This window comes from Hypanus sabinus, chromosome 2, assembly GCF_030144855.1.
Source record: "Hypanus sabinus isolate sHypSab1 chromosome 2, sHypSab1.hap1, whole genome shotgun sequence".
Classification (NCBI taxonomy): domain Eukaryota; kingdom Metazoa; phylum Chordata; class Chondrichthyes; order Myliobatiformes; family Dasyatidae; genus Hypanus; species Hypanus sabinus.
The window spans coordinates 68,909,039-68,930,731 of record NC_082707.1 but is presented as its reverse complement, the minus strand read 5'-3'; the positions used below and the strand labels follow the sequence as shown (position 1 = coordinate 68,930,731).

The 21,693-nt window shown below is 35.9% G+C and overlaps 1 protein-coding gene across 6 annotated transcripts in view; it reads left to right on the top strand.

The window, feature by feature from the left end:
* The first annotated feature begins 1,042 nt into the window (after positions 1-1,042).
* pxylp1 (2-phosphoxylose phosphatase 1) overlaps positions 1,043-21,693 on the top strand; it is a 221,004-nt gene continuing 200,353 nt past the window's right edge. For 3 of the 6 annotated variants that reach the window (XM_059947837.1, XM_059947804.1, XM_059947794.1), the window contains exon 1: positions 1,414-1,664. In XM_059947837.1, the coding sequence (XP_059803820.1) occupies positions 1,662-1,664 (3 nt within the window). In that variant the 5' untranslated portion in view covers positions 1,414-1,661. Of the gene's footprint in view, positions 1,377-1,411; positions 1,665-2,942; positions 3,028-21,693 lie in introns of those variants that run through there. The other 3 variants (XM_059947812.1, XM_059947859.1, XM_059947819.1) reach the window with 3 other exon arrangements.

The window sequence follows — 21,693 nt, the reverse complement described above, 5'->3', positions numbered from 1 at the left end:
AAAACAATTATGTATACAATTTTAGTGTTTGGACAACATCCTCCCACATTTCCCCTCTTATTGCTTGTACATTGCGATGGAGATGCAACATAAAGATTTTTACTCCCTTGGATGTAAGAAATAAAATAAATACAAATAAACCACAATTTCTCAGACTCACAATAATTTCTCCCCCTCCCTTCTTCTCTTCTTTCCTCCCCTTCCCCATTCTGGTTCCCCTCTCACACCATGCATCCATCCACCTTCCCAGATTCCAAACACCATTCCCTCTGCTAGTTGTTCGTAGCCTCCTTTCTTTAAGTTATGTTCCAGTTTATTTCTCTATTTACACTTACTTCTCAGTTTTCATCCACTGAAACCCATTTCCCTCACAATTTCATTTTTCTCCCCTAATGGCTTCACCCATAAATGCTACACTTCCTTGAATTATGTCACTATTGGGTGTCACATTGTGTAGAGTGTAATACATGTGACGTTGCATAACCTTGACAGGTTGGCCCATCCCTTTGACAAATGCTTCTTATTGTATCCGGAAAGCAGGATTGCTTTCACTTTCAGCAGGGCTGGGATCAAGTTTTGCTAAAGAAAGTGGTGCCTGGACTTTACCACATGTTGACAAACTTGTCTGAAGAAGGGTCTTAGAACTCAAACATTAGCTCAGTTTCTCGCTCCAAGAATGCTGATTGACCCCGAAGTATTCCCAGCACTTTCCGTTTTGATTGCTGACAATCTGCGCTGTGGTATCTTGCAGGGTCAAGAAAGTTACCGCAGAGGCAACCATTACATTGAAGAAAAAAACTGGTAAAAATAGATGGGAGAGATATGTACAATATTCAGAACTATCAAAATTATATGAATAATAAACCTTTGATAAAAGCCTTGGTTGTAATTCCCTCGCCATTCACTAAAATTGGGTGGCCTGCGCGGTGTGCGTAGGTGTTTTGACTCCAGGTGTGGTATTTTGTGCCGACCGGTAGATGGCAGCCAATTACATTTTACTCCAACAAATACTTTCTTTTCCCCAGTAGCTGGAGTCAAACCGAGAGAAGGGGGGGGGGGGGGAAACGATTTGAGAGTGGGGAGCTGGGTGGAGAGAGGTGAGTGAGTGAGTGGCTCTGGTTTAGGAGTTCTGCTGTTCTCAATGTTTGCCTGTGGTTGAGGTCTCACGCACCCCTGCAGCCCCTCTCATAGCTTTCCATGAAAACCGTTTTCACTCCGGTCTCTGGGGAGACGTGGCTCTGATAGTATGGGAACGACTGGAGCTCTCCCCACCCCCAACGCGTCACCATCTGTCAAAGGGAAGCAAAAGGAGCACAAAGAGTTGGGCGCGATCTACGCTGTCAGCTTTGCTCAGTCACACTCCAGAGCCACGCAAGGTAAGCACTCTCAATTGGTTCGGGTAGTGCTCCAGGAGTAGCTTCCCTTTACACCCGAGCTGTCCTGGGGTGTGAAGAGTTGGTTCTTAATTTGGTGAAATTAGATCGAGTAACAGCTGCTTCACCCCACAGTTTGAATATTAAAGAAAAGGTTGGCTTGGACAGTGAGCGGCATGATCTTAGTGATATTCCTCACTCAACACGCTTAAGGTGGATCTGCGGATTATTTTTAACCTCTCCACTGATAACAAATGGTAGAAGATTCATACTTCTAGCAGTGCAGTGATGGTAGGTTATTGGGGGCAACAACATATTTGCAATCCTTTCGAAGGTGCTTCTTTGTTAAATAATGCATTACATTGGCGGTTTGTTAAGCGCTACAATGTGTTGATTGTTATACTTCTAACCTGTTGTAAAAACGAAATAATTGGAATAATATGATTATAATAATGTGTTTATGATTCTTTTATTGGATGCTTTCTGTATGGCAACATTTATATACAGATTTTATCGGGATAAAATGCTTATTATAATAATGCCTTTATGTATTATTATTAATTGTTTATATTTTTTTTACCTCATCAGTATTTAAAACAAACTCCGTATCTGCCAACAAAAGGCAACGAGTATAGCAAGTGATGTAACTTTACAGAGACCATTTGCGGACATACAAGTCATTGTATAAACACAAACAGGAAACGCCAGGAACAATTTGGGTCACTCAACATGGGGAGGTTAATTGATCATTGTAAATTTGCCCACTGATTGGGTTAGGGTTCATTGGGGTGCCGTTGCTGGGGCAGCATGGCTTGAAGGGCCGCACTGTATCGCTAAATAAATAAAATAATTATTCATATCCCGAGAATGTAAAACTTTATACATAAAGAACAAGCAGCAAGTGAACTTAATGAAATAGAGGTTTACCTGTGGGAAAATGCAGACGAAATTACTATTGAAGAATCAAACTAGGTCACGGTAATTGTGTCAATTCCCCCACTAGGAATGATGAACATACCAAAATACCCAGGTCATGCAGGCAACTAAAAAAATGCAACATGAGCTGCAGCTGACTCACAGCAGAGATTTCATCCCAAATTTTCAGCAGAAGAAAGCAAAATAAACAATCTGCTGGTTTTATTTGTATTGTTGGATAGACATGCTTTTTAAAGAAAGGAAAGATTCTGCTATTACAGACCTGTTCACAATCTCAGAACAGCTCAAAAGAAATGAAAGCAGATTGAAGGCAACAATTTGAGGATGAGAGCTGTAACTGGGGAAAGGTGACAGGCGCATTGATATAGCAAAGTTCCCAAAGCAGCAGATAATGTTTTAGTTGATATTGACTGAGATTTGAGTTTCAGCCAGAGCAGTGGAGCAGGGTTACCCTGATCTTCAAATATTGTTATTGCAAACCGTTACTTGCTCCTTTTCCAATCTACTGCACTGGAAAAACAACCTGAAGTGAAAGAGTACATAATAATAAATATATATATATGGGTAATCATCAGCAGTGTTTATAATGACAAAGACATAATTTATTAAATGTTGTTATGTATGAATAGGTGGAGAGCACATTCTGGCAAATAATTATACCAAAGAGTGGATATTGATCGGGACAATAGAAAGCTTGGGCAAAGAAACAAGTTCTAAGGTGAACTTACATGGTTGAAAGCACAGCTATCCAGACTAATCTAATTTCCACCTCTTGCTTTACAGACTTGTATGTTCTCACACTTGAGGCACCTTTCCAATATCTTTTTAAATGTAATGAAAATTTCTGCCATCTTTTCAGGCCTTCACAACCTCTGAATGAGAAATCCCCATTCTCTCTCTAATCCTTTGAACAATATCTCCTGCTTATTGACATCTTTGATAGTGGAAATAGAGTTATCATCGTCTTATACACCTTACTTAGATTTCCTTTCTGCCAACTGTATTCCAAAAAAAAAGCTTCAACTTATCCTGTCTTTTTCTATGGCTAAAACCTCCCTCTTTTGCAATGTCCTCCATATGATCTGGTAGCTTCTCCTGTTGCTGTCACTTTTGACCTGTAGCATAGTAAACTGTGGTATTTATATATTGATAGTTAAGACCTCTTAGTAAGGTCACATAGTGCAGGCTTGTCAAAAATATTGACGTTCAATCAAGTGGCAAAAATTGACTTAGTAGCAGGATATGATGGATAATGATTGGCAGGTACTTTTTGCTACATGTTATGTTATGCATGTTGAATTACTATCTATAGGATACATTAATGCTTTAGATTTTAATGTAGGAGGCAATGTAGAAAGCTTGCAGATGTTATAACAATTAGCCATATGATTGACACAGAGGACAATGAATAGGAAAGGCTCAGAGGATGCTTTATCAACTGGAATAAACACATTGGCCTAAATGGCCTCTTTCTGTGTCACAAATGTTCTATCATTGCATTAATCTATACAGTTCTAGCATATTCTCCCTTTGCATTCTCACCTCAGCTAGAAAAGAAATTATGTCATTCGACTTCTTAAATGACTTCTTAAAGTTTGCTATTTTTTAGGGTCTATGGATGTCTGCTCCTGGGTTCCACTTTTAAAAAAATCTCCTCAGTGTATTATCATATCCCATTCCTTGTTTGCCTTGCTTAATGCATTGCCGCAGACTTTTCTGGATTGAATTCTGCCATCTTCTGTGATGGATATTCACTGTCTAGGACTGAGAGGAGGGATGAGGGGCTTTCTGCCAATCTCAATCTTCTAACACAGCAGCTGACACTCCTAGAGATCAAAGTGTTGTTTTTGAGTAGGCTAAACGCACGACTCATATTCTTTGTTCAGCTTGTTGTCGTAACTAGGAGCCAGTCTTCAGTTCTTAATGTGAATGACAAGCCATAGTTAGTCTGAAGATAAAAGGACAGCTTTGCAAACAAACATCACTGTCAATAGAACACGGACTGCTGGTCTACTGCACTGGGCTAACTGCCCAAGAGATGCAATGGGTTATTATAATTGTCCTGCATCAGACCAGATGGCTAAGAATATAGCTCAAGGAAACTTGAAGACCAGAATGATGCTATCTCTTAGCTTATCAAATAGCTGATCTATCAGATCTTGGGAGATTTGTGTATCGGAGAATCAGCATTCACTGCATTAATTATGTGTGTTGTGATCTATGTCACCAGAAGCTTTTAGACCGTCTGGGTGAAATGGTATCTGAAAAACATATCACGTGTGTGAAGTTACCCAAGTTGCAAAAAAAATCAGTATAAATGTAAGAGATCTTGTTAGGAATGGTCAAGGGACAATAAGAAGGGTGTATCCTCTGCATTCGATTTCTGCAACAGACGATTTATTTCTCTGCAATTTGTTGGAATGTCTTTTTTAGCTCATGTGAAGTGTACCTATGTTTTAGAAAGCATTTGTAGTTTGGAAATATTTTAACAGACAGAAAACCTCTGTGAGTTTTAAATGATTTTAAAATAATTTTATCTAACTTTAAATGTGTGGTAGTAAAAATAAATGAACTGCGTTTAAACTACTTTGTTAGTTGGAAGTATCTCCTCCTTTGGGTGGGGGGGGGGGGGGAGGGTTGATTCCACTGCTCAAATACTGGGTATTGGCAGATAAACTCAAAATGGAGGATAAACAGGGAAGTGATCCAGCCTTTGAGGAGTAGGTGGCTACAGTATGACCTCCCTATAGTGAGGGTGCCTGCAGCTATCTATGTCAATAGGACTTAAGGCATCCATTTAAGTTCAAAACTTTGTGGACAGCAAACTCAAACACCATTGTACCTCTGCCCAATTGATGAATCCACTGAGATCTTCAGTTTTCTTCTTTGCTGTTAACTATGCCACTGAATTTGGTATAACTGTAAACTTTTTCATCAGGTTATTTATATTTATGTCAAAATTATTGATATAAACCTTAGAGTACTGGACACTGTTGGGAAAAATATGATTATGAAAGCAGAAAAGATTAGGCATTGAGATATGGACATGAAACCAACTCAGCAATTAACAGATTAAGAAGATTCACATTCCATTGTTCTATGAACTCTTTTATTGAAGGCAATTATGCAGATCTTTTAGTTACTTCCATATAAGTATTGTCATGTTTTTGACTAATGTTTGTGGCCTACCATTAACAGGGACCAGGTTTTAATTGAGCAATGCCTATGTGTGATCTATTTTAACTTCGAGTGGCGTTTGTACATAACATATACTTGCGATTCGTAACAAATGGAGATAAGATTGCACTTCATGGACCAACCTTCCCTTATTCTTCAACTTCCCCTCCTTTCTGCACCCTCACCAAGACCTTCTCACATTTTGTCTCATACAACGGTTTCCCCTGGGTGCTCTGGTTTTCTCTCACACTCCAAAGTCATACAGGTTAGGATTAGTAAATTGTGGGCGAATTATGTATGGCGACACTTATGGTGTGCCACAACAAATCCTTGGATTGTGGAATTCGTTGACTCAAGCTGTGCATTTCACAGTATGTTTCAATGTACAAGGGTCAAATAATCTTTATGCAACACACTCAGAATACTGGAGGAACTCAGTAGGCCAGGCAGCATCAATAGAAAAGAGTAAAGTTGATGTTTTGGGCTGAGACCCTTCAACAGGAGTACAGCCAACGTTTCAGGCTGAGACCCTTCAGCATGACTGATCCTGCCGAAGAGTCTCAGCCTGAAACGTCGACTGTACTCTTTTCCAAATTTGCTGTCTGGTCTGCAGAGTTCCACCAATATTTTTTGTGTGTTGCTTGGATTTCCAGCATCTACAGATTTCCTCTGGTTTGTGATCAAATAATCTTTATCTTTCTTTTATTTTGGAGTTTTCAAACAGCTAATTAAGGGGATAAGTGAAGATAGAACAGTGGATGTTATCTATTTGGACTTGAGCAAGGCTGATCTGGAAGGTGAGGGAGAGCAAAGGGGATTCAGAGCTGTCCCGATGATTGGTTGATGCTAGTAGCACAAACGCAAGATGATTTGCAGATGCTGGAAATCCAAAGCAACAGAAATAATATGCTGGAAGAACTCAGCAGGCCTGGCAACATCTATGAAAAAGAGTAAACAGTTGATGTTTCAGTCCGAGGTTTTTCACCAGTTCTGATGAAGGTTCTTGGCCCAAGAAATCAACTGTTTAGTCTTTTCCAAAGATGCTGCCTGGCCTGCTGAGTTCCTCCTGCCTTTTGTGTGTGCTGAAGATTGAAGGCTGATTCTCTGCCTCAAGACCTGTGACCAGTGGGGTGTCCTGCGGTCAATAGACAATAGACAATAGATAGTAGGTGCAGGAGTAGGCCATTCGGCCCTTCTAGCCAGCACCGCCATTCACTGTGATCATGGCTGATCATACATAATCAGTATCCCATTCCTGCCCTCTCCCCATATCCCTTGACCCCACTAACTATAGGAGCTCTATCTAACTCTCTCTTAAGTGCATCCAGAGACTTGGCCTCCACTGCCTTCTGGGGCAGAGCATTCCACATATCCACCACTCTCTGGGTGAAAAAGTTTTTCTGCATCTCTGTTCTAAATGGTCTACCCCTTATTCTTAAACTGTGGCCTCTAGTTCTGGACTCACCCATCAGCGGGAACATGCTTCCTGCCTCCAGCGTGTCCAATCCCTTAATAATCTTATATGTTTCAATCAAATCCCCTCTCATCCTTCTAAATTCCAGTGTATACAAGCCCAGTCGCTCCAATCTTTCTACATATGACAGTCCCGCCATTCTGGGAATTAACCTTGTGAACCTACGCTGCACTCCCTCAATAGCAAGAATGTCCTTCCTCAAATTTGGAGACCAAAACTGCGCACAATACTCCAGGTGGGGTCTCACCAGGGCCCTGTACAGCTGCAGAAGGAACTCTTTACTCCTATACTCAATTCCTCTTGTTATAAAAGTCAGCATACCATTAACTTTCTTCACTACCTGCTGTACCTGCATGCTTGCTTTCATTGACTGATGTACGAGAACACCTAGATCTTGTTGTACTTCCCCTTTTCCTAACTTAACTCCATTTAGATAGTAATCTGCCTTCCTGTTCTTGCCACCAAAGTGGATAACCTCACACTTATCCACATTAAACTGCATCTGCCATACATTTGCTCACTCACCCAACCTGTCCAAGTCACCCTGCATTCTCATAACATCCTCCTGACATTTCACACTGCCACACAGCTTTGTGTCATCAGCAAATTTGCTAATGTTACCTTTAATCCCTTCATCTAAACCATTACTGTATATTGTAAACAGCTGTGGTCCTAGCACCGAACCTTGCGGTACCCCACTGGTCACAGCCTGCCATTCTGAAAGAGACCTGTTAACCACTACTCTTTGTTTCCTGTCAGCCAGCCAATTTTCAATCCATGTCAGTACTCTGCCCCCAATGCCATGTGCCTTAATTTTGCCCACTAATCTCCTATGTGGGACTTTATCAAAAGCTTTCTGGAAGTCCAGGTACACTACATCCACTGGCTCTCCCTTGTCCGTTTTCATAGTTACATAATTTCATAGTGTTGGGACCACTGTTACTCTTTATATAAGTGATTTGGATATAAATGTACATAATACAATTTAGTGAGAGTGATGATACTAAACTGCGGGGTGGTATGTCTTGCTGATTGTGAAGCAGGTTAAAATAAATTGCTAAGAGATCTTGATCAGTTAGGAATATGGGCTGAGGAATGGTACGGTATATAGTTTTCAGCTTAAGGAAGTGTGAGGTGATGCATTTTAGACATTGAAACCAGGGTAGGATGTGTACAGTGAATGGCAGGGCACTGACAGGTCTAGTGGAATAGATGAACCTGGGAGTAAATGTGCAAAGTTTGCTTCAAGAAGACAGGTGGTGAAGAAGATGTTAAACATGCTGGCTTTTATCAGTCAGGGCATTCAGTTTAGGAGCAGTGGAATTATGTTGCAGTTATTTAAGTTATTGGTAAGGTTGCTTTTAGAATGTTGTTACAGTTTCAGTTGTCCTGTTATAGGAAAGATATTGTCAAGCTGGAGAAGATGCAAAAGAGATTTATGAGGATGTTGCCTGCACTAGAGGCTCTGAGTTAAAGGGAGAGGTTGGCCACACTATATCTTGATTTCGTGGTGCCTTGGAGAATGAGTTGACCTCATTAATCTTTTTAAAATCATGAGGGGATAAGGCGGATGGTCATAGGTTTTCCCCCTGGGTTGCGGGGTCCAAAACTAAAGGACACGGATACAAGATAAGAGGATAGTGGTTTAAAATAGGCCTGAGAGGTAGTTTCTTTTCATAGACAGCAGTGAGTAACTGGCGAGAGCTGCCAGAGGAAGTTGTTGACAGGTATAGTTTCAACATTTAAGGGGCATTTAGATAGGTACATGGAGGGGAATGGCTTGGAGGGTTATGGGCTGAATGTGGGCAAATGGGACAAACAGAGAGGATGATATGGTTGGCCATTTGGGCCAAAGGGTTGTTTCTGTGTTGTATTACTCTATAATTATCAACTTCCTCAAATGGGCCCAACCAGATTCTCTTCATCTGAAATTACGTAAGCTTTAGAGAGCAGAACAGGCAATTCCTTTTATTACCTATCTGACCAGATAATATACTGTAAATATCAAATCTGTTGCTGTCATAGCAACACTTGTGAGTTTGGATAATGTTGTTTCTTATGAAGTAATGTTGCTTCCTTCTAGATTCAACAATCCAGAAAGAATTGAAGAACTTAATAAAAGAAATAATAATCCTGTATTTCACTGCCAACTTTCATTGTCAATTTCAAAAGTATCTACATGATAAACACAGGCTATCCCAAGCTTATAAGCACCTGACTTATGAAGAATTACACATACAAATGAGCTCCTATGGTATTGTTAAATTCAATGGTACAACGTACATATATAGTCGGCCCTCCTTATCTGCGGATTCCGCTTGTGCGGATTCAACCAACCGCGGAGCGGGAAAACCTGGAAGTTCTCTCTCCAGCACTCGTTGTTTGAGCATGTGCAGACTATTTTTTCTTGTCATTATTTCCTAAACACTGCAGTACAATAACTATTTACATAGCATTTACTTTGTATTAGGTATTATAAGTAATTTAGAAATGACTTAAAAGTACATGCAGTCCCTAGGTTATAAATGAGTTAGTTCCATTCCTGAGTCTGTCTTTTAGTAAGATTTGAAGTCGGAACAGGTACATCCGGTATTATTTAGCGTCAGTTAGTCAAACATTTTTCTTAGTATATAGTACATATTTTCCCTTTCTATGCATATAAAACATTTAAGAAACATACATATTTCAGTAATTAATCCACTATGTTGCTTAGTAATAATTGTAGCTTTCATCAGGGCAGTACCTTTCACATGCTCCATTAAAATTGTTCTGATCGTTGACCGACTGTAGCCTAATGCTTTTTCAATGACTGATGGCGTTTCACCTCTTTCTGATCGCTTTATTATTTCCACCTTATTTTCAATCGTGATCATGATTATTTTTGTGAACACTGCAGATTCAGAGCTGCATCGCCAGGTCCTAAAGACCACCGCACTGATACATGTTTCCTTCTTTCTTTTTACAATATTTTTATTCAGAAGAAGAAAAAAAGCTTTACAGAGTGCAACACATAGATACATCTCAACATATCTTGTGTACATTCATATATTGTAATAAAATTGATCAAAATGTTATAGCATAACACATAAAGGTATACCACTCTGTAATCAAAAATTTAACGATAGGTCATACATCATAAAAGAAATTTATATATATATATAAAAAAAGTCAACCCCCTACCAACTACCAAAGAAAAAAGCTGATGGATGATAATGGATAATTAGAAAAAACATATTCACTTAAGAAGAGAAGATAAAAATATACATAAAAGTCTGTGCACTGTTAAACGTTATAGATTGGAAAAGTAATTTAGGAAAGGTCCCCAGATATCATAAAAAGATTGTTTCGAATTTAAGACTGAGCAGCAGATCTTTTCTAAATTTAAATACGACATAATATCACGTAGCCATTGAAGATGTGTAGGAGGGGTAGACTCCTTCCATTTAAGCAAGATTGCTCTTCTTGCTAAAAGTGAGGTAAAAACTAAAACCTGTAGGTTAGGAGTATTTAAAGTTATATCTTCATTTGCAATAATACCAAACAAGGCAGTAAGGGGATTTGGGTCAAATTGGACCCTAAAAAGTTGAGAGAAGGTATGAAATACTCCCCGCCAAAATTTTTCAATTGTAGGGCAAAACCAAAACATATGAATTAAAGAGGCATCAGCAGAGTTGCATTTATTACAAAGTGGAGAAACATTCAGGTAAAAAATGGAGAGCTTCTGTTTAGAAATGTAAGCTTTATGAAATACTTTAAATTGTAGAAGAGAATGACGAGCACAGAAAGATGATTTATTAACCCGTTTAAGAATTTTATTCCATCTATCATCAGAAATCTGACAATTTAGGTCATCCTCTCAAGCTTTTTTTTATTTTGTCTAAAAAGTCTTGTCTAGAATCAATCAACAAGTTATAGATACCGGTAATAGAACCATTAACAAAAGGTTTTAAATTTAAAAGATCGTCCGGTAAATTTTTGTCAGGACCTATAGGAAAAGTAGCTAATCAGAAACATAGAAAATCTCTAATTTGAAGGAATCTGTAAAAATGTGTTTTTGGGAGTGCAAATTTATTTGACAATTGGTCAAATGAAGCAAGAGATCCTGAGATAAACAGGTCCCAAAAACACTTAATACCTAATTCATCCCAATCTTTAAAGACTTTATCAGTCATGGAAGGAATAAAAAAAAATTAAGGAGAATGGGAGATGATAATGAAAAATTCGCTAAACCAAACAATTTTCTAAATTGAGACCAGATCCTTAAAGTTTGCTTAACAATTATGTTATCTGTTGTTTTATTTGCTGAAAAAGAAGATTATGATCCAAGAAGAGAGACAATAGAGGACTTTTTTACAGAATTAACTTCTAAGGAGACCCATGATGGGCAATCTTTGCGATAAATATAATAGGACCAGAAAGTTATATTCCTTATATTGGCAGCCCAATAGTAAAACCTAAAATTGGGTAGGGCTAATCCACCCATCTCTTTATTTCTTTGTAAGTAAACTTTAATTAAATGAGCTTGTTTATTATTCCAAATATAAGAGGTTAAAATTGAATCTAAAGAATCAAAGTACGTCTTAGGAATAAAAATAGGTAAGGCCTGAAAAAGATATAAAAATTTAGGAAGAATCTTCATTTTAATCGAATTAATTCGGCCAATTAGGGATAAAGAAAGAGGAGACCATTTAGAAAGTGTCTTTTTCACATAATTCAATAAGGGGTTTAAGTTTTCTTTGAATAAATTCTTCAAGTTTTTAGTAATTGTTACACCTAAATATGTAAATTGACTTGTAACAACTTTGAACGGAAATTTGGCATTTGATGACATTAGGTCATTTAAAGGAAATAGCTCACTTTTATGTAGGTTCAGCTTATATCCTGAAAAAGAACTAAACTGGGAAATTAAAGAAAGAACCAAAGGTAAAGAAGTTTCAGTGTCAGAGATAAAAAGTAAAATATCATCAGCATATAAATAAATTTTATGAGACATACCTTCCCTTAGTATACCAGAAATGTCCTTAGCTTCTCGAAGTGCTATTGCTAAGGGTTCTATAGCTAAAGCAAAAAGTAAAGGACTAAGAGGACATCCTTGTCTAGTTTCCTGCTGTAATTTAAAGGGCTTAGAAATTTGGGAGTTAGCAATAACCTGACCGGTAGGAGACGAGTAGATTAATTTAACCCAACGAATAAAATTAGGCCCAAAATTAAACTTTTCTAAGGTCTTAAAAAGATAATTCCACTCAATCCTATCAAAGGCTTTTTCTGCATCTAAGGATAATATACACTCTGATATTTTTTTGGATGGTGAATATATCACATTCAATAACCGATGTATATTAAAATGTGAGTAATTTTTAATAAATCCTGTCTGGTCATGTGATATAATAGATGGTAGAATATTTTCAAGTCTTCGAGCTAAGATTTTGGCTAAAATTTTTGCATCAACATTTAATAAAGAAATCGGTCTGTATGAAGGACATTCAGCTGGATTTTTATTTTTCTTTAAGAATAAGAGAAATAAAAGCTTCATAAAAAGATTGAGGGAATTTACCTGATTTAAAGGTCTCTGATAAAACAGAGGAAAAATAAGGTGTAAGTAACGTAGTAAAAGTTTTATAAAACTCCCCAGGAAAGCCAACAGGTCCTGGGGTCTTACCAGAATGTAAAGCATGTATAGCCTCAGCCACTTCTTCTTTGGAAATAGGCTGATCTAACTGTGTTAGGCTATCAGCAGACAATGTAGGAATGCTGATATTACTGAAAAAAACATTCATATAGTTATCATCTGAAGAAGAGTCAGACTGATACAACTTAAGATAAAAGTCTTTAAATACGTTGTTAATTTCAGAATGGTCAGATGTCTTAGTTCCATTATCTTTAAAAATTTCTGTGATTTGATGATTAACTGTAAAAGATTTTAAGCGATTGGCTAATAAACTACCAGTTCTATCCCCGTGAACGTAAAACTGAGTTTTATCTTTCAACAGCTGTCGTTCAATTGGGTAAGTCAGCAGAAGTTATACTTGGATTGGATTCCTTTCTTTTCTTTTTCAATCTTTTTATTTTCATTAATAATAAGTACAAAATACAATTGATATATTAATAAAGGGATTACAAACATACAAATTCCCATTACACATGAAAGAACACATAAGCAATAATTACAATATAAAAGAGTTTTCCCAAAACATAAACCATACAGTATATGTATGAACAAGTTAAATCTAGGTATTACATAATATATAATATAGAAAAAAAACACAGAAAAAAGAAAAAAAATATTATGCAAAAATAACTAAACTACTAATCTAATAGCTAATAAAGAAAAAAAAGCAAAAAAAAAGAAAAAAGAAAAGAAAGAAAAACTAGAAAAGGAAAAAACAGGGCTGTCTATAATATCTCACAAGAGTATTATCATCAGTGTATCCAACTCCGATCCTCTCAACATAAATAAGATTATAGCTGGAAAATCAAATAAGCCTGGAACAGGGTCATATTACATCATATGAAAATATTGAATAAATGGTCTCCATATCTTTTCAAATTTAATAGAAGTATCAAATACACCACTTCTAATGTTTTTCTAAATTTAAACATAACATAGTTTGAGAAAACCAATGAAATACAGTGGGAGGATTAATTTCCTTGCAATTCAGCAAAATAGATCTTCTAGCCATCAGAGTGAGAAATGCAATCATTCGACAGGCGGAAGAAGATAAATGCAGTAAGTCCATCATTCGTAAACCAAAAATTGCGGTAATAGGATGGGGTTGTACATCGATGTTTAATACCGCAGAGATAATATCAAAAGTATCTTCCCAATATTTTTTCAAAAGCGGGCAAGACCAAAACATATGAGTTAAAGACGCAGTTTCAAATTGACATCTATCACAAATAGGATTTATATAAGAATAAAAGTGAGCTAATTTATCCTTGGACATATTTATCCTATGTACAACCTTAAATTGTATTAATGAATATTTGGCACATATAGAAGATGTATTAACTAATTGAAGAATTCTATCCCAATTCTCATTTGGAATAATAAGATTAAGCTCTCTTTCCCAATCATTTTTATCTTATAAAGGGGTTCTGAACGTATCTTCATTATATTATGAAGTTTTGATATAAATCCTTTTTGAAAAGGGTTTAATTCAAACAAACTCTCCAAAATATCTGAAGACACAAAACTTGGAAATGTAGGAAGTATAGTACTTAAAAAATGCCTAATCTGTAAATATCTAAAAAAATGAAATCTAGGCAAATTATATTTATTAGATAATTGCTCAAAAGACATAAAACAATTGTTCAAAAATAAATCAGAAAATCTTAGTAATCCCTTAGTTTTCCAAGCCAAATAAGCTGGATCTATAATTGAAGGGTGGAAAAAGCAATTAGATACAATAGGAGTATTTAAAACGAATTGAGTCAACCCGAAATATTTCCGAAATTGAAACCATACACGTAAAGTATGTTTAACTATCGGGTTGTCAATTCATTTCGGCAATTTAGAAAGAGCAAAAGGGAAAGAAGTCCCTAAAATAGAACCCAGAGCATAACCAGGTACCGATTTAATTTCCAAACTCACCCAATGAGGGCCAAAAGATCCATCCCAATCGTTCAACCAACATAACAAATATCTAATATTACCTGCCCAATAATAAAATCTGAAATTAGGTAATGCTAACCCACCTTCCTTCTTTGTCTTCTGTAAATGTATTTTACCTAACCTGGGATTTTTATTCTGCCATATATATGAGGAAATTTTTGAATCAACATTAGTAAAAAAAAGACTTCGGAATAAAAATTGGTACCGCTTGAAAAATATATAAAAACTTAGGTAAAATAACCATCTTAATAGCATTAATCCTCCCTATCAGAGATAAAGATAATGGTGACCACTTAGTAAACAAACTTTTAATCTGATCAATTAAGGGTAAAAAAATTAAACCTAAATAATTCTTTATGATTTTTTTGATTTTAATCCATAAGTAAATAAAAGAGTCATTAACTAAATTAAAAGGTAAATTTCCATAAATTGGGACCTGTCTATTCAAAGGAAACAATTCACTCTTATTAAGATTTAACTTATACCCAGAAAACTCACTAAATTGAGCCAACAATGATAGAACTACTGGAATAGAGTTCTCAGGGTTAGAAATGAATAATAATAAATCATCTGCATACAAAGATAACTTATGAATATCTGTCCCACGATTAATACCCGAAATATCTTGTGATTCTCTGATGGCAATTGCCAAGGGTTCTAAAGCAATGTTAAAGAGGACAGCTAAGAGGACAGCCTTGTCTAGTGCCCCAAAATAAATGAAAAAAGGGAGATCTTTGATTATTAGTAAACACTGAGGCTACTGGAGTGTGATAAATCAGTTTAATCCAGGAAATGAATGTCGGACTAAAATTAAACTTCTCCAACACATTAAATAAGTAAGGCCACTCAATTCTATCAACTGCTTTCTCCGCATCTAATGAAATAACACATTCTGAAGAGCTATGTGAAGGAGTGTAGACAATATTCAGTAATCTCCTAACATTGAAAAAAGAATAGCGATTTTTAATAAAACCGGTTTGATCTTCCGAAATAATTTGGGGTAAAACCTTCTCCAACCTGGATGCCAGTAACTTGGAAAAGATCTTGGAGTCTACATTCAATAAAGATATTGGTCTATAGGATGCACAGTCAATAGGGTCTTTATCTTTCTTCAGTATTAAAGAAATAGAAGCTCTATAAAAAGATTGTGGCAAATTCCCCAATCTAATTGCTTCCTCAAAACCCTGCATAACCAAGGAGAAAGAGTAGCGGAAAAACATTTAAAAAATTCTACTGTATACCCATCTGGACCTGGTGCTTTCTCAGAATTCATTGAGGAAATAACCCCTTTGATTTCTGAGTCCGTAATAGGAGTATCCAATATTGAAAGATCATCGGATGATAATTTTGGAAAATTCAATTTCCCAAGAAAATCACACATGGTATTATGATCCTGTGGGAATTCAGATTGATACAGGGAAGTATAAAAGTCTTGAAATGACTTATTTATCTCATCATTGTTAACTGTCAAATCCCCATTCTGCTGATGAATCTTAGTGATTTGATGATTAACCAAAGCACTCTTCAACTGACTAGCTAACAGTTTACCTGATTTATCACTATGTATATAAAAATCAGATCTGATTTTCATTAATTGATTTTCAATCGGAGATGTAAGTAATAAACTATGTTCCGTTTGAAGTTCAACCCTTAGTTTGTAAAGCTCCTTACTAGGAGTGATCGAATATTTCTTGTCAATCTCTTTAATTTTATCGACCAATAGGAGTTTCCTTCTTAATGCGTTTTCTCAAACCAACGGAGTAAGAGATAATCTGTCCACGTATATACGCTTTAAAAGTGTCCCAAAGTGTTCTGCAAGAAATATCATCCATGGAATTGGTTGAAAAGAAGAAATTGATCTGTTCCTTAATAAATTTAACAAAGTCCGGATCTTGCAGTAAAGTAGAGTCAAATCGCCATTGTCTAACATTAGAAACTGTATCCATAAATTTAATAGAAAGTTTTAATGGAGCATGGTCAGAGATAGCTATAATATCATAATTACAGCTGATTACCAATGGAATAAAACAAGAGTCAATAAAAAAATAATTAATTCTTGAATAAGAATGATAAACATGTGAGAAAAAAGAAAACTCTTTATCATTAGGATACCGAAATCTCCAAATATCAAAAACTCCATTATCAGACAAAAAGGAGTTACTACAAGTGGCTGACTTATTGGGTAAAGTCTGACTAGATAAAGATTTATCCATCAAAGGATTTAAACAACAATTAAAGTCACCACCCATTATTAACTTATATTCGTTTAGATTAGGTAAAGAAGTAAATAAGGACTTAAAAAAACCAGGATAATCCACATTTGGAGCATAAACATTAACCATAGCAACCTTTTTATTACGAAGTAAACCTGTAAATAACAAAAATCTACCATTCGGATCCGAAAAGATATCGTGTTGAACAAATGCAATAGAGGAGTCAATAAAAATTGAAACTCCCTTTACTTTGGCATTCGAATTCGAATGATACTGTTGACCCTGCCAAAACCTAAAAAAGCGATATTTGTCCTCCTTCCTCACATGAGTTTCTTGAACAAAAATAATATGAGCATTAAATCTTTGGAATACTTTGAAAATCTTCTTTCATTTAATCAGATGGTTTAATATTCCAAGACACAAAATTAATGGTCTGAGCCATAATTCTAAAATCAACCCTTTGGTATAAAAAGGGTTAACCAGATTTTAAACTCATGCACCCGGAAGAGGAACAAAAATTAAGAGCAGACCTGGAAGTGACGACATCGTAGACATATTTGAAGTTCAAAAACAGCCCAAATGAAAAAACTGAAACAAACTAGTAAAGGAAAAATAAAATTAGAAAACAGACCATCCCCCACCCCCACAAGAAAAAGACAAGAATAAGCCAAATTGTGTCTTGAAAAAGGAAAAGATAAGACTAATTCTACCCCCATATCAGCAGAAGACCACTCCGTATATAAAGGATATATATAAAAAAAAAACACCCCGACCTTAAAAATTATGATCACTATACTAAAACCACACTTCTTAATATACTTAGTTGTAAAAAAAAGAATATAATTACTAAAAGCTTATAAATTGGGTTATAACCCAGACAAAACAAAACATATTTAAACTATGATAAGCGATGCATTGTAGGAAGAAGATAAGAAGAGAAAAAAAATACCGCCATTTTCAACAAAACCAAAAAAAATTTTTCAAAAAACCACCACCTTAATAAAAAAAAGAATTCACCTTCGAAGGGTTAAAAATACACCTTCGAAGGAACAAAAATAATAGTCAAGAATATAGTATAAAGGTTAAAGTGTATAACACAGAGCGATTAATATGATGAAAACACACTTTAACTTAAATATAAAGTATAGGATAAACCTACACCAATAACCAGAGACTAAATCTGGTTTGAGGAATCGAAAACCATCTTACACGATCAGAATCACTCATTTATTAGAGATTAGTGTCTGTAGCAGTAGGGAAGTTCTCATCCAGATAACTTCTCGCTTCAGATGTTGAAAGGAAGATCTGGCGTGGAGCATTCGGCGGAGAGATTCTAAGCTTCGCAGGGTATAAGAGCGCAGGTTTTAGATTTTTCTCATAACATTCAGACATCAGAGGTTTAAAAAGAAGCCTTTTCCTCATAACTTCAGGACTAAAATCTTCAACCAAACTGAAATAGTAATCTTGAAATTTAACCATTCCTGCCCGCCGAGCCACACGAATAAGTTGTTCTTTGTCGTGTACATAACAAAACCGGACAATTACAACCAAAGGTTTAGCTGGAGCACTCGATGATCGACGCCAAATTCTATGTGCACGGTCAAGTAACGGAGGGTTATTTGGAAAACCGACGGAAACGCATCTTTTAAAAGCTGAGCAAAATATTTTGAAGGGTCGTCTTTTTCTATGCCATCTGGGAGACCAAGTATACATAGGTTCTGTCTTCTGGACCGATTCTCAAAGTTGACACTCTTGGCTTTAAGAGTTTCCATTAATTTAGTGGTTAAAATTAAATCCTGTTGCAATTTTTCAATTGTCAAATCTCATTTCCGAGCATCTTCTTGCAGAGATGCGATAAGAACTTGCTGCTGGTTAATTACTGAATCCGTCTTAACCATATAATCTTGAAAAGCCTTTACATCTTGTTTAAAAATTTGTTGTAGTTCATCAAACTTTTTATCCAAAACCTCCATAAACAGTTCATAAGTTAATTCAGTGTGTTGCAGATGAGCTTGCTTCTTTCCATTACCGTTCTGGTTGCGCCCAGGTTCTTGTCCTTTAGATCTAAGAGACATTTCTGTTTGCATATCTTCAAAAATTCACAATAAACTCTTAATGATAATTCCAAAAAAATAGCAAAAATCTTTTGGTGTAGTTAAAAATAAGTTGGATAAGGGTGATCAAAGGTTAAAAAAAGTAAAGGTTATGGAGCGAATCTAAAACAGTACTCACTCCATGAGCATCTCCCGCTGACCTCGGATTGGATTTCAATACGCTTATTATATATTCTTGGATCTAGAGATAAGGCATACTTTCGATCAAGATCTTTTAATACCACTGCTAGGTCAGACCTTTCTTTGTCAGCTTTTTTCTTTATATAGGTAGAGTAAGAGATAATTTCTCCACGAATATATGCTTTAAAAGTATCCCAGACCATATTGCCAGCAGTATCTCCTTTAAAATTTTCTTTAAAGATAAAAGTAATATGGTTTTCCAAAAACTTTAGAAAATTTTTATCAGATAACAATGATAAGTTAAAACGCCAACTTCTATTTGGCACAGAGTAAACAGGTAAACTTAAAGCCAGAAGCACAGGTGCATGATCAGACAAAGCAATCCCCTTATAATCACAGGATCGAACCAGTGGAAGCAAGTTTCTATCTATAAAAAATTAATCAATCCAAGAGTACATATGATGAACCTGAGAGAAATATGAATATTCCTTTTCTTGGGGGTGTAAAAAATGCCACACGTCAAGAATACCACATTGAGATAAAAAAAGATTTAAAAAGTAGGACTGATTTATTAGTGACAGGGGTTTTACTTGAAGAGTGGTCTAATATAGGGTCAGGCCAAAAATTAAAATCTCCACCCATCACTAAGGAATACCAATTCAAATCAGGCAGAAAAGAGAAAAGACGTTCAAAGAACAAGGAGTCATCTGTATTTGGAGCGTATACATTCGCAAACATGATTAGTTTATTCTCAAGACTTGCCGAAACAATAAAAAGCACCCATTTGTATCAGAAATTACATTATGTTGAATAAAGGATAAATTCTGATCAAACAGGATAGAGACGCCTCTCGATCTAGATTGAGAGGGTGAGTGAAAATGTATACCCTTCCATCCTTTGAAAGAACGTGAAATATTATCTTTATGAATATAGGTTTCTTGGAGAAAGATTATATGAGTTTTAAGTTTCCGGATATAAGAGAAAATCTTATTTCGTTTAACAGGGTTATTTAGACCTTTCACATTAAAACTGAGTATATTAATAAAAGAATCCATCAAGTATCCTTTAGTAATGTATAAAAGGTTATCACAGACATGTATATAGTGAATAAGTAAAACAGTAAAAACATCCAATCAGCTTTATAGAAGAACCCATTTCCCCCCTCCCTTCCCCCAAAGAGAGAAATCAGCCAAGGGAGGCTGGAGACTAATTCTAACATTCCCAACCCAAAACTCCGGTGGCTCCAGAAAATATATATGTATAACTGCGCTGAATAAACGATTGTAAATATATATACAAAAAAAAATCAAAGTAAACAAGTTTGCTAATTACGATTAAAAAAACCATGGGAAAATATAAGTATTAGTCGGTAAAAAAGGAAAGGCAGATAAGGAAAATCAAATATGGAAAATCAATAAGTAAAACAACATATACTCGCGGGTGCAAAAAAAGAGTAAAGAAACAAATAGAAGATAATTAAAATGGGAAGCAGTTTAGATAGCTTCCTACATAACACTGAGAGAATATAATGTATTGTTTAAAAAGAGCTGTGAAAAACAGCAAAAGAGAAAGTGGATGCAGTCTGCCTGCATATTTTGCATAGTTTGAGAGATAACAAGGTGCCAATTACTTAGTCAACCAAATGATTAAAACTTCGTAAAACCAAGAAACCTTGTTATCAACAAAACACCAATTACTTCATTGAACACCTGAAATTAAAACATTTGACATAAAACAAGGTGCCAATTACTTAGTCAACCAAATGATTAAAACTTCGTAAAACCAAGAAACCTTGTTATCAACAAAACACCAATTACTTCATTGAACACCTGAAATTAAAACATTTGACATAAAACAACTCGAAGTTGAATTTAAGGATGGAGACTTTGTAAAAGTTTCTTAGCTTCTTCAGGCTTCGTAAACCACCAAACCTTATTATCAGAAGTAGTAACCTTGAGTTCACATGGATCTCTGAGAGAAAGGCGACAGCCAAGCTTAAAAAGATCAGACATGACCTCTTTAAAAGCCTGTCTAGCTCTTAGAACTTCTGGTGGATAATCTTGAACGATCCAAAACTGTTGATCACGAAATTGTAATATACGTTTTTTCCTTGATTCACGAAGGATCTGTTCTTTAATCTGATAGTCATAAAAGCGAATGATAATAGAGCGAGGTTTGGCAGGATCCCAATTAGGCGGGGTAACTCGGTGAACGTGCTCAAATTTTGGTAATTCCGATAATATATCAGGGAATAAATCTTTCAGCATTTGAGCACAAAAATCGATAGGTTGATTACCCTCCAGTTTTTCAGGAAGTCCAAGAATTCTTATATTGCACCTTCAGTTCCTGGTCTCCAGATCTGTAAGGTTCTTCAGTAACACGTCGTATTTTAAAAGTTGTTCCTTAGAAATTCTCTTGAAACCTTCAATATCCTTCTGCAACACTGGCAGAGATTCTTCGTGTAGCTTAATACGAATTTCATGGTCATTCACAGTCTGCTGTATACTTCCAAGTTTCCAATTAAGCGTTTTCAGTTCAGATTTAACCAGGTCAAAGGAATTCTGTAACAAATCAAACTTGGATTCCAAGTCATCCAGTTTATCCAATTTTTTGAGTTTCTCTGACATTTGTTGGATCATTTCAGTCAAAGTCTCTAAAGTAGCCTCTTTTCTAG